Source organism: Bos indicus, chromosome 13 (genome assembly GCF_029378745.1).
Source record: "Bos indicus isolate NIAB-ARS_2022 breed Sahiwal x Tharparkar chromosome 13, NIAB-ARS_B.indTharparkar_mat_pri_1.0, whole genome shotgun sequence".
In the NCBI taxonomy this organism is placed as follows: Eukaryota; Metazoa; Chordata; class Mammalia; order Artiodactyla; family Bovidae; genus Bos; species Bos indicus.
Genome location: NC_091772.1, coordinates 72,561,830 through 72,575,337, shown reverse-complemented (window position 1 = coordinate 72,575,337; position 13,508 = coordinate 72,561,830). Strand labels below are relative to the sequence as shown.

The 13,508-nt window shown below is 51.1% G+C and overlaps 1 protein-coding gene across 5 annotated transcripts in view; it reads right to left on the bottom strand.

The window, feature by feature from the left end:
• Window positions 1-2,334: 2,334 nt before the first annotated feature.
• Window positions 2,335-13,508, bottom strand: part of TOX2 (TOX high mobility group box family member 2) — a 158,812-nt gene continuing 147,638 nt past the window's right edge. For 3 of the 5 annotated variants that reach the window (XM_070801723.1, XM_070801725.1, XM_070801721.1), the window contains exons 4-9: window positions 10,357-10,596; window positions 7,891-8,118; window positions 7,328-7,408; window positions 5,897-6,292; window positions 5,078-5,205; window positions 2,335-3,109 (exon numbers count right to left, since the gene is read on the bottom strand). In XM_070801723.1, the coding sequence (XP_070657824.1) occupies window positions 3,043-3,109; window positions 5,078-5,205; window positions 5,897-6,292; window positions 7,328-7,408; window positions 7,891-8,118; window positions 10,357-10,596 (1,140 nt within the window). In that variant the 3' untranslated portion in view covers window positions 2,335-3,042. Of the gene's footprint in view, window positions 3,307-5,077; window positions 5,206-5,896; window positions 6,293-7,327; window positions 7,409-7,890; window positions 8,119-10,356; window positions 10,597-13,508 lie in introns of all 5 variants that reach the window. The other 2 variants (XM_070801724.1, XM_070801722.1) reach the window with 1 other exon arrangement.

The following is a 13,508-nucleotide window of genomic DNA, read 5'->3' as shown; positions in this document are numbered from 1 at the left end:
GCCCTGCAGTAGGGACCAAGCAACAATAACATGTGACCTCGAGGACTGGGTCCAGGCCACACAGACTGGCCTTGGCAGATTGGGGGCGCCATGGCTGCAACGGTAGCTGGTCTATTCTGAGCCCAGGGTGGCAGCTTTAGGGGCACAGGGACAGGGTGGGGGCATCTGTGAAGAAGCCTCAGTGCTTTTACAGTGGGTGTGGCATCAGGCTCCAGGGGCTCCATGGGCTGAACCAGCATCATCTCTGGACAGAATAGGAAGAGGTAGCAGACACTGCTTCCTGGAGAGAGGACTTCCTTGGGGAGACAATTTCTTTTTTAAAAATATTTATTTGACTGCTCCGGGTCTTAGTTGCAGCACGAAGGACCTTTAATCTTCATTGCAGCATATGGGAGCTTTCGTTGCGGCACATGGGATCTAGTTCCCCAACCAGGGATCAAACCTGGGCCCCCCGCATTGAGAGTGTGGAGTTTTAGCCACTGCACCACCAGGGAAGTTCTGAGAGGATTTCTTTGCGAACATGTGAGAACCTAGATCTCCCCTGCGTAAGGCTTGGGTTGGTTTCAAGGGCTCAAAGTCTTACATTTGAAGGCAGGGCCAGAGCCAGGGAAAGAATATGGAACGTTACTGGTGTGGCCCCACTCTGCTCAGCTAGGATTGTGGATCCATTGTCTGAGAAATAAGAGCCTGAGATGGGGTTTCTGGGTTAAGAAATTTACCAGGCGGGTACTCTGAGTAGGGGAGTGAGGGAAGCAGGGTAGGGTGGAGAAGGAGCTAAGCAAAGATGGGGAGCCGCTGCATTGTGATCCCAAGGAGCTTTGGAGCATGAGAGGTACCACGGAGTGGCTGCTCCCTTATTTGGTTAGGAGGGCAGCTCTGGGGCGTGGGGCATCCCCTCCTGGTCCAGGGCGACGACTAGGACAAAGGGGGCAGCTGTGACCAGTGAACAGCCAATACTCAGGAGCCAGCCCATAAAGGGGTCTGGGAGGGGCACCAACATCTTCCCCTATAGTAGGCACCATGGACTTCCTCACCCTGAAATCAACCTTGTACCTTCCACTATCCATGCACTCTGCTTCCACTCTCTGAACCCCCCGGGACACACCCACTTGGCCACCCCCTGATACGTGTGGGCAGGGTATTCAGACTCCGTCTGGGTGCCTCCGAGCATCCCTGGAGCTGACAGAGAGGCCAGCATCAGCACATGGATGTGGCCAAAGGAACCCTGAGATCCTGATGTAGCGATGTGGGGTAGTGGTGGGAGAGCAGGTGGGAGCATCCACCTCAGCAGCAAGAACCCAATAGCCTAGCACTCTTATTTGGGACTGTGTGCGTGGATCCCAGTGATCCAGCAATGTTGCTTTCTCCAATGTATGGAGAGAAGCAAGAGTCGAATATTAAACTCTCTAAGTCATCTGTGTGTTACTGACAAGCTCCACACAGGAAATTGTAACCACATGAAATATTTATGCCTCACACTGCAACGACGCTACTGACATGACAGCATGTTGTTTTTGTTTGTTGGGCTGGGTTTTTTTTTCTTTTTCCAAAGTGGACTACAAGTCCTCCAGTGAGGAAATGGCTCAGAGAAATTGTGCCTATCCCAGGAGTTGTTATCTGGGTGAAGCAGGGTTATGTGATTGGAGAACGAGGGGCCAGACCCATGCAGCCTCCTCTGTCTGGGTCATGGGCCTGGTTTGGGGTGCCTAAACCTGCTCTTCATCTCAAAATAGCTGTGTCATGAGGCCCAAGAGCTGCAGTCTCCCCCTAGCTCCTCCACACCAGGCAATTGTGATTTTTCCAGAAATGGCTAAAATAGTCACATAATTATTACTTTATTTTGAGGTTATCACCCCTAACATCTTTCAGGAAAACCAGTTAAGAGTTCCCTGTCTGAGATGCTTGCTATACTTGGGTTTGGAGGAGTCCCTCTTCCCACCCTGGGCTCCTGCTGCCCTAAATGCACCTCTCACCTCCACCAGCCTGGAAACTTCCAGAGGACAGAAACTCCATTGGGGGCAAGGGAGTGGTCGGGAGGGACTCACTGTGGTCACCTGCTGATGGGAGCTCCCTGTGTGGCCAGCACGCAAGGCACCTTGAATCATCATGGGAACCTACTTGCTGGCACCATCATCGCCCCACTTCTACAGATGGCAAGACTGAGGCCATCCAGGCTCTGTCGCCCACAGAGACCCTCAGGGATGGAGAAAGGGCAGGGGGGACTTTGCCCTCAACCTGGCTGACACTAGGGGCTCTGTCCTGGCGAATCCCACCACCAAGGATCACTGCAGAGGGCCTGCCCCTGGCTTACCAAGTGTAAAGAGAGACAGGCTGTTTCCAACTTTTTATCAGTTTTATTATAAAGAAATTCGAGAGAAGCACTGGGCACCAGGACAGACATTTGCAGGGTCAGAAAACAGCTGCAAACATTAAGAACCCAAACCCAAACCAAACCCCAAAGCACACACACTTTATGATAAAAACTGCAATTTTGTTCTCGATTGTTCCTCGTAAACAGACAGAAGTCATTGCTGGCTGTTTTAAATAGATGAATGTATGATTAAAAAAAAAGAAAGCGCAATGTCTCTGAGTGTGGCTATAAATTGTCCAGTTCCTGCTGTACAGAGGGTGAAATGGTTTGGCAGCCTCTTTTGTGCACGTCTCCCTTGAGATAAAACTTAAAAAAAAATGTGCTAACGGTCATATAAAATGCCTTTTTTTTTTTTTTACCTTTAAGGAATCTACTTTCCGCCCCACCCCATCCCAACAAAATAATCTTACAGGTGTCTTCAGCACAGCTTCTAAAACACATAGTCAACTAATACTTACATGGAGCCAACAGTTTGTAAGTGTCATAATGTCTTGTTCACACTGTAAAACCGGATTTGCACGTCTGGCGCCGAGCCGACCCCCGCCCGGCGCATCTGGGGTGGTTTCCTGCGGCGGGGCCACCGGTCCAGGGACAGCTCCGGCGCAGACGACCAGACGGAGGGGACGGCGGCAGGCGAGGCGCGGGGTCCACGGGAACCCTGGAGCAAGCGGTCAGGGGGCGGGAGGTTCCAGCAGGTTCTTTGGGCTGGCGGCGGGCGGCGGGCGGCCTCTGCAGAGTCTGCCGGGAGGTGAGGAAGAGCCTCAGCCCTGGGCCCGGGCATCTCACTGCGCTCCGCGCCGGCGCCCTGCTTCCTGCCGAGGCCTCTTTTCTGCTGTCAGCCCTTCAGGCTCTGAGCAGCGCCCTTCCAGCAAGCCTCAGGGAGGACAGGGAGACGGGCTTAGGTGAGGTAGAGCGATTTATCCCTGGGGAGCAGGCTGGGGAGAAAGGAGGGGCTGTCAGAGCTGATGTGACCGCCCCCCACCCAGGAGTCCCCTGGTCCTCACGGGGCAGGACACAGGGCCCGAGTGCATGGGGACAGCTGCTCACTGGCCATTCATCCCCTCCCCGGATTCAGCGGCCCCTCGGAAGATGCGTGAAGGTCTGGGCCGGTCCCGTCTTTACTATCCACCTGCGGGGTGTCGGAGGGGTGTGTGTGTGTGTGTGGCGGCGGAGGGATGTGTGTGTGTGTGTGTGGCTGCGGAGGGGTGTGTGTGGCTGCGGAGGGGTGTGTGTTTGTGTCGGAGGGGTGTGTGTTTGTGTCGGAGGGGTGTGTGTGTCTGTGTGTGTGGCGTCGGAGGGGGGTGTGTGTGTGCGCGCGGAACCAAACACCCTTCCTGGAATCCTGGTGGGAGACCACCCGGTCCTCAGCGCTGAGGATACAAAAAGCTAGAACTTTTAAAAGTTGGGACCAAATCTCCGTTCTTCCACTACAGGAGCTCTGGTTCAATCCCTGGTTGGGGAACACAGAATTCTCCATGCCACCCGGTGCGGCCAAAAAATAATAAAAAATTATTTTATTTTAAAAAATGGGACCAAATAATGGGACCAAATCTGTGCTGTGATTGGAACCCAGAGCTCCCATGAGATCAGGCCAAAGCCAGAGAGAACAGCACTGAAACATGTATATTACCATATGGAAAACAGATGACCAGTGCAAGTTGCATGCATGAAGCAGGACACCCAAATCCGGTGCTCTGGGACAACCCAGAGGGATGGGGGGGAGGGAGATGGGGGTTCAGGATTGGGGGGACCCGTGTATCTGTGGCCGATTGATCTTGATGTATGGCAAAAACCATCACAATATTGTGAAATAATTATTCTCCAATTAAAATAAATAAATTAAAAAATAAAAGCCAGTCTCTGGCTGAGGCCATACCCTCGCTAGGCTCCTCCCTGCCCCAGCCGCTGCCCTAGCCCCACTACTGGTACGGGGTTCTCCCTGAACAAATATACATCATCAAGGGCACCAAATTCCTGCTTCAGGCTCTGCTCCTCGGGAAGCTGACCAAAGACAGTTGCTCTAGCTATGAATGCCACGCGGAAGCACTTGTGAGAAAAGAAAACAGGGTGGAGATCTCTGGTGGTCCAGTGGCGAAGAATCCGCTGGCAGGGGCCACCCCTGCTCCAGGAAGACTCCACGAGGCACGGGGCAACTAGGCTCCTGCGCCACAACTGCTGAGCCCGAGCTCTAGAGCCTGGTGAGCCACAACAAAGACCCAGTGCAGCCAAAACTAAATAAATCTGCCCGTGGAATCCTCCAGGCAAGAATGACTGGAGCACGTGGCCATGCCCTTCTTCAGGGGATTTCCCTGACCCAGGGTCGAATCTGGGTCTCCTGCACTGCAGGCAGATTCTTTACCATCTGAGCCACCAGGGAAGACTAAATAAATAAGTAAATCTTAAAAAAAAAAAAAAAAAAAAGAAGGAAAAGAAAAATAACAGGATGGAAGGAAAAACAGCAAGAGCGAAGACGGGCCTCAGTATCCCCCAGGCCTGGCCCCAGACAGCTGAGTCCCTACGGGTCCTTGCTTTGTTCTACTTCCTCTCCTGACGACGCTGGGCACCTGGTGCCCACGAGGCCCTCCTGCAGGTGACAGTGATCTGCAGTGTCCTCCTTGCCCTTTCCTCCCATCACCCCATCCTCATACTACCCTCACACTGCCCTCAGCAGCTCCCACCGTGGGCAGGGGTGGGGGTGAGGCCCACCTGCAGGTGCTGACGCCACACTCGGTGCTGGGGTAACTGCTGTCCCAGTCTCCGCTGCTCGTGGGGTTGGACGGGCCAGGGGAGCGGGGTCCGGAACCGCTGGGGAACTCAGAGATGTGAGGGAAGTCCTGCGGAGAGGGGAGGAGGAGGCGGTGAGCAAAGGCGAGCCAAAGGGGTGCCTCTCAGGCAGCAAGGAGGGGATGGGGCTGTTCGCAGAGACACCGCCCCGGCTTATATGAAATTTCTGCTCCGCCCGTCTGCCTGGACTACTTCTTTCTTTTCCCTGGTAGAGCACCTTCTGGAAAATCCAGTCCTAGTCTTAGCTGCAAGGGTGGGGTGCTGGTGGTGAAGGACTTTCCTTCCCTGGACCTCAGTTTCCCACTCTGTAAAATGGACTTACTGGGCTGTGTGACCTCCCAGGGTCAAGCAGGCTTTGTAATTCCCAGTGTCCATGGAGCAATTAGCAGGGATCAGGCTTCAGAGGCTTTGGGGAGAGCCAGGAGCTAAGGCTCAGTGGCCTTAGCCTCTCTGGCCAGAGAGCAGGAATGGACAGAAGCTGAGAGAGGAGGGCCTGGGATACCCTAGGAATCTGAAGAATCTGCCTGGGAACCTGCCAGCTGTTCTCTGCAGCCAGTGCATCTCAGGCCAGGTGTACTCATCCCATTTCACAGATGTGGTCACTGAGGCTCAGAGGGATAAAGTGCCAAGGCTGAGGTTTCACAGGCCGTGAGTGGCAGGGCCAGTATTTGGAATCCCAAGCTGCCTTCCCTTTCCACAAGGGGGTTCCTCAGGAGCGCATTCTCGCTGGGTCCTGCTTACCTGTGGCCCTGGAGGTGAGGGGCTCACGGCCAGCTGCACCTGGAGTGCCATGGGAGCGGGCAGGACCGGAGGCTGGGGGGCTGGGGACATGCTGACAGGTGGGCTGAGGAGGGTGCCCTGGGCGTGGGGTGGCAGCGGCAGCTGCTGGTGCAGGGGTGTGCTGAGAGGGAAGGAGGGCGGTGGCGGTGGGGAGGCACTGAGGCTGGGCAGCAGCGACTTGGAGCCCAGCGTCCGGGCGAGGCTGGCGGGGGAGGCCCCGCTGCGGAAGGCCTGCAGGTCAGACGGGGTCAGAAAGGAGGCCAGGCCCGGCATGGCGTACATGGGCTGCTTGGGGGGGAGCATCTTGGCCGGCGGGTTCGCCTGAGCACTCTTGGTCTCACCCTGGTCAGGGGAGCTCTGGAAGGGAAACAGACACCAATCTGGATAAGCCGGAACCAACGTGGATAAGCTGGAACTTGGGCCACGAGACCCACATGGTTTTGTAACCCACTGGCTGGCTCTCACGTCCCTCAGGGGAGAGCAGGGGACTCACGAGAGATCACTCAGGACCCACCACCCTTGGCTCTGACCATCCGACCACCCCATATTTTAATCCCTGGGGGTTCCCCTGTCCACGGGCGAACCCATGCTCCTCAGCCTGGCCCGAGGCATGAGCATCGCCCAGCTGGATTATCCTCTCTGTGGGCTTCTCCCAGCCTCTGTGCCTTTGCATTGGCTGTTCCCTTGATTTGGGACACCCTCTTTGCTTGGCCCTTTCTGGCCCAATTCAGAAACCATGTCCTCTGTAGCAGGTGCCAGACCACCTCCCTCCCGGGCTTGGACCACGCAACCGCCACCATGCTGAGCCTCCTGTGATACTGGTGTCAACAGAGAAGGCTGAGCGTAGGACAGGAGTAAAGGCCAGTTTTGAAGACAGGCAAACTGGGTTTGAATCCTAGTACAGCCATTTAACAGACTGGATACTTCCAGGCAAGTTGCTTAACTCCTGTGTACTGGGTTCTTGTTGGAAGAATCATGTGAAATGAGATGTGTGTAAAGTACGCAGCATGAGCTGGCACACAGGAGGTACCCTGGAGAAGGGACCGCATGCGTGTGTGCTAAGCGGTTCAGTTGAGTCCGACTCTGTGCGACTCTATGGACTATAGCTCTCCAGGCTCCTCTGTCCATGGGGATTCTCCAGGCAAGAATACTGGAGTGGGTTGCCATGCCCTCCTCCAGGGGATCTTCCCCACCCAGGGACTGAACCCAGGTCTCTTATGTCTCCTGCATTGGCAGGTAGATTCTTTACCACTAGTGCCACCTGGGAAGCCCAGAGAAGGGACCACATTGGTCTTATCCATCCCTTTTAAGACCTGTGGTGTTGACCATTCCCATGGACTTCGGTTCTTGCTCTATTCCTCAAGGACTGGGCTTAGGGATCCCAGATGTTACCTTGGAAACGAGGCTGGCCCTGTAGGCTGCCAGAGCCTTCAGATACTCCTTCTTCGCTGCTTCGGTCTTCCTCTTGTAGGCCTGAAAGATCCAAGATGTGGGTGATATCGGGGAGAGGTCAGGTGGTCAGCCTGAGCTCATAGGGCTGGTAACTGGCGTTAACCTCTGAGCTAGGTCTGCTTCTATCCCCACCGCAGGCCCTTGAGGTGAAGCCACAGGCTTACAGCCAGTGGGTAGGAAAGCTGTGACCTGGACCCCAGACTTTCAGAGTTGGAGGCACACGATGGCTGGAGATGCTTGTTCCCATTTAACAGACGAGGCAGCAGAGGTCCAGTTTCCTCCCCCACTTAACCAAGTCGCTAGTGAACACAGCTACAGAACAGCCAAATGGGACCGGGCCTACCTCCCCAGTTTACAGATGGGCGAAGTGAGCCCAGTAGAGTCCTCAGCAGAGGCTGGGCAGAGGCTAGTTCCCCTAGTTCCAGAGGCTGGACCTGGTTCCAGACCTTCCAAGTCTGACTACAGAGCCTTGAGGGACGGCCCAGAAAGGGATGGGGGCTCACCTGCTTCTGCTCCTCTCCCAAGCTGTCCCACATGGAGGCCACGATTTTGGACACATCCCCGAAGGTCGCGCTGGGGTTCTGTCCCTTGATGGCAGCCTGAGTGTCTCTGAAGAAGAGTGCGTAGGCTGACACAGGTTTCTGTGGCTCATTGGGATCCTTCTTCTTCTTCTTCTTTGGGTTCTTGGCCTTTTTGCCAGGATCGGCTGAAGGTCTCTTTTCTCCCGACATCTGCCCGGGTGAGGGGAGTTAGAAAACCAGAGAAGCCCAGGACCTCCAGCTAACCGACCCAGCCTAGGCCGAGCTGGATCTTCCTTAGCTTTTCCCAGCTTGCCCAGCCCTCCTCACACATTGGCAATGCCCTGGCCACCCGCTGGGCTTGAATATACACACACACATAAATCACACACAAGCGAATGAGCACACATGCCCTGGGTACGAGCCCTGGGTTTTTCATTCAGAATGATGGTAAAGTTCATTCAAAAAAACACAAGAGAAAGAAACAAGTTACTGCCCTATAGAGCAATAAAACCATCACCTCTGAGCCTTTAGTCTTTTCTGCTGCACAGAAGTCATTTGTGTCTCTACAGGGAAAAATTAATTTGCCTTGCAATCGAACAAAAATTGCTTACCTCTTCATCACTTTGCCCTCACCCCAAGTTAACATCTTCCTTTACAGAACGTAAAAGCCCCCATCAATAATGAGGGAGGAATCAAAAGGAAAGTATAATCTCCCAGAGAATCATCAGATAATTCTTGAGCCTGTTCGATAAGGCAGTGATATACATTGAAAGACTGTGCAGTTATCTGTTTTTGGACTATTTCCAAGTTTTGGATATATATATATCTTTTCTTAACACCTCTCCCTTCTTGTGATCACAAATAATCCCCAAAGATTATTCTTGATTGAATGAGACCGGTCTCTTCCACCACATTTCAGCTCTGCGACTTGGGGCAGGTGGCTTAGTCCCTCTGACCCTCTTTGAAGTTGCTGGATGGGAGAGAGGTTAATGTAACTGTCAGCAGGGTGACCTCACCCTGGATACCTGGCCTCTGATGCAGTCAGACTCCAGGATCTCAGTACTGTGGGCACCTGGCTTCCAGGATGGAGGGGGTGGGCACGTCCCCCACCGACTAGGACTCCCAGGCCACCCAAGGACCAGGGATTTTGGCCAAAGGCCATGGATCCTGCCATGAAGACTGTGGCTCTAATGCTCCAAGAAAATGAGGGTAATATCGTAAACTGATAAGGAAACCACGGGCCAGACTCAGGTCTGTGGGTCTGAGGGACAGTGAGGGGCAGTCTGTGGCCACATCAGTCCTATTCTTGAGTGTTTCTCTGCGGTCACCCACCTCTCCAAGCCTCAGTTCTGTCTGCCGAGCAGATGGGGCGTTGCGGGTGGTTTAGAGTACGTGTGCTAGAGCCAGACTACAACCACCTTCGTTTAAATCCTGGTTCAGTGACACCTGATAAGTCACTTGACCTCTCTGTGCCTCAGTTTCCCCACGTGGCAATCAGAGATAATAAAGCCACCTACTACATGGGGTTGTGATAAAGATTATATGGATTAATACCTGTCATGTCCTTAGAATAGTATCTGCCCCATGCAAGTGTTTTAGAAGGATTTGTTAAATACAAATTAAATTAAAAGTACCTCCTGCCTGGACTACAGTAGTGATCAAGTTACCCTGAGGATGAAGCTGGACCAGGATCCAGATGTGCCCACCCCAGCTAGGAGGTCAGGGTCTCTGATGGATGCCACAATTACTGCCCCAGGCCTCTTCAGGGACACCACGTGGAAAGAAGTGAGAGGCCCTTATGAAGAAGAAAGGGAGGCAGACATTGTGGGAGGGAGCAAGTCTTGATTTTACCAGTGGCTCAAGGAGAGACTGTGGGAGAGGCATTGTGGGAGATTCCGGGCAAGCACAGGCATCCTTGGCTTTGATGGGTCTCTGTTTCCTGCTCCAGTAAAACAAGATGCTCTTTGACAGGGAGGGAGGCTTGGGGTCAGTGCAAAGAAAGCTCAGGAGCTGGACAGGTGGTGTGTTCTCATTCCCTGGAATGTTCTTGAAGAAGCAGGACAACCCCTGGTTCCAGGGATCTGCAGGGGTCATGTCCGCAGTGGGGGGGTTGTTTTTAATGCTCCCTCTCACAGTGATGCCCAGAGGTGCCCCGTGCTGGACCACACATCTCTGTGGTCCTCCTGAAAGGTCAGAGTGGCCACAAGATGTGGCCCTGAGGATCTTGCCATTGCCATCAATGCCACCAAAATGATCCTCTGGCCATTGAGGAATAAGACGTCATCACGTTTTTCCAGAATTTTCCTTGTTTTCCGACAAAGGGGATAGTTATACTCTTGTAGTCTTTTCTAGAGGTAGGTGATGCCCATTTTCCCACAGGGCCTGTCCCTTGCTGACGGGAAGGCGTTCTAAGGCATCTGAAGCCTTTGCATCTCCATCCCCACGTACCTTGAAATGTGCCTCCGACTCCTCCTCCTGAGTTGAACTGGAGGGAGAGGGGGTCGCTGACTTGCTCCCTGGGGGTGACGGGGAGCTGTGGGCGATGCCGCTCCGGATGCCCATCTGAGAAATGAGCTGGGACTGGCTGAGGGCGCTCATGTGGCTGGCCAGCATCGCTGGGCGGCCCAGCAGGGGCCCTGGTCGGCCCGAGTCATAAGCAGCAACCTCCGAGTGGACCATCTCCTGGATCTAAGAGAGGAGGAGATTGCTTGCTGAGTTAGAAAGGGCCAGCACATCAGCATTGTCAGACTCAGAGGAGGCGGTCTGCTCTGACCTGTGGCTTCCTCAGGGACCCCTGCGTGATTCGGTGCACCCCTGGGGGGCGCCATTCTGCTGACAGTCACGCTGGACGGCTGGCCGGTCAGCATCTCAGCCCTCGTGAGAAAGCCCACTTCAGTTGTGAATAAGTTATTTGATGATATTGCATCTTCTCTCCTGAAACACGGTATATCTTTGCATTTATTCCCTGTACAGCATAACAGCAAAGAGCAGAGATGCTGGAAGCCGCCTGCACTTTGAAATCTGGTTCCACTTGTACACTGGGTGACTTTGGCAAAGTTACTTAGCCTCTCTGTGCCTCAGTCTCTACATCTGAAAAATGTGGATAATGATTAAACCTACCTTCTAGGGGTGTTAAGGATTAAATATGCCTGGCACACGGTAAGCCCTATACTGTATAAGGGTTTGTTAAATACAAAAAATAAATAAATCCCTTAAGAACATTTGCACTTTCCCCCCGCCACCATAGGTCAGTAGTGTTCTTACTATCTATTCCCCAGGATATTTTCTAACTGGTTATTTTTGGAATATAAAGAAAACTACTGAGTTTTACATACAGGCACTTCTCGTACTAATCATATTTAGAACAGTGTGTATTTTTCACCTAAAAATTATACATGTATATAGGTACACACACACTGTTCAGTGAAGCATACCAATTTACATATTCTTATAGTTATTTTTATTTCCTTTAAATTTGTGGTCAAATTCTAATTTCTAATATCTAGTATCTGTGTTTTCCTTTTCCTTTTTATTGGAGAAGTTCTTCAGTTTTCTATTTTATTTTGTGGGATTGTTTTTTTTCCTCCTTAAAATAATCAAATCTCAAATCTGTTCATCAGGTCTACTCTTTCTCTGCTTTCTAATTCTTTATCTTTATTCATCTCTTTATAGTATCTTTATCTAATTCTTTTATATTTATTAATCTCTTCTGCTTTTGCAGTTTGGTTGGTGTTGCTTCCCCCTCAATTCTGAGTCACATTTTCAATTCATTATTTTCATCCTCAATGTTTAGAAATATGTTTCATGCTATGAATTTCCCTCTGAACATGACCTTAGCTTTTCCCAGACTTCATCTCATGAGATTTTCATTATTATCCTTTTTGATATACTTATTCCTAAATTTTATTTTTAATTTCCTCTCTCATGGAACCGATGTTTAAGAAGACTTTTGGAACTTCTGAGGTTAAAATTTTTTGTTGTTTCTTTCCTTTCTGCTATTCATTTCTTATAACAAAAGTGATCAAAGAATATAATCTGTACCATTTGTACTTTAGAGAATTTATTCTGGTTTCCTTGGGGACCCAAACATGCTTATTTTTTAACATTCTTTTTTTATTGTAGTAAAACATGCATAATGTGAAACTTACATTTTAACTATTTTTAAGTCTACAGTTCAATGGCATCAAGTCCATTCATACAACCATCACCACCATCCAACCACAGAACTTTTTTCATCTGGCAAAACTAAAGCTCGGTACCCCTTCAATACCCCTCCCCCCATTCCTGCTCATTCTGCCCCTGGCAACCACCCTTCTACTCTCTGTCTCTATGAGCTTGACTAGTCCAGGTACTTCACTTAAGTAGAATCATACAGTATTTGTCCTTTTGTGTCTGGTTTATTCCACTCAGAGGCTTCCCAGGTGGCTCAGTGGTAAAGAATCTGCCTGTCAAGCAGGAGACATGGGTTCAGCCCCTGGGTCGGGAAGATTTCCTGGAGAAGGAAATAGCAATCCACCTCAGTACTCTTGCCTGGGAAATCCCATAGAGGAGCCTAGGGAGCTACAGTCTATGGGGTCGCAAAGAGTTGGACACGACTTAGCAACTAAACCACAACAGTATTCCAGTTGGCATAATGTTTTCAAGGCTGACTCATGTTCTCCCATGAGTCAAAATTTCCTCCCTTTTAAAGACTGAATACTAATTCCCTTGCATGAATATACTGGACTTCTCAGGTGGCTCAGTGGGTAAAAAACCCACCTGCAAGGCAGGAGGCACAGGAGACACAGGTTCAATCCCTGGGTTGGGAAGAGCCCCTCGAGGGGCATGGCAACCCACTCCAGTACTGCTGCCTGGAGAATCCCATGGACAGAGGAGCCTTGGGGGCTACAGTCCATAGGGTGGCAAAGAGCTGGACATGACTGAAGTGACTGAGCACACACATAAGCATGAATATACTATTTTCTTTATCCACTCATTTATCATCCATTTGGGTTGTTTCTACTTATTGTAAATGATGCTGCTTTGAACACTGTGGTACACATATCTGTTTGAGTCCCTGCTTTCTATTGGAGTATAGTTGCTTTACATTGCTGTGTTAGTTTCTGTTGTGGAGCAAACTGAGATCAGTTATACGTATACATGTATAATATATCCACTCTTTTCAAGATTCCCTTCCCATTTAGGTCACCACAGAGCACTGAGTAGAGTTCCCTGGGTTACACAGCAAGTTCTCATGAACCATCTATTTCATACATAGTAGTGATATATGTCAATCTCAATCTCCAAATTCTTCCCACCCCCCCAAAGATGTTTAAATTTTGTGTATTTTCACAGTATTTGGAGCTGTGTTTGCAGATTAATAGTGTAACATTTCTCTGTCCTGTCAGTGATGATTATTTCGATTCCTTTGGTTTGTCTAAAGTGAAAATAGAAGTCGCTCAGTTGTGTCTGACTATTTGTGACCCCATGGGTTATGCAGTCCATGGAATTCTCCAGGCCAGAATACTGGAGTGGGTAGCCTTTCTCTTCTCCAGGGTATCTTCCCAACCCAGGGATTGAACCCAGGTCTCCCGCAGTGCAGGCGGATTCTTTACCAGTTG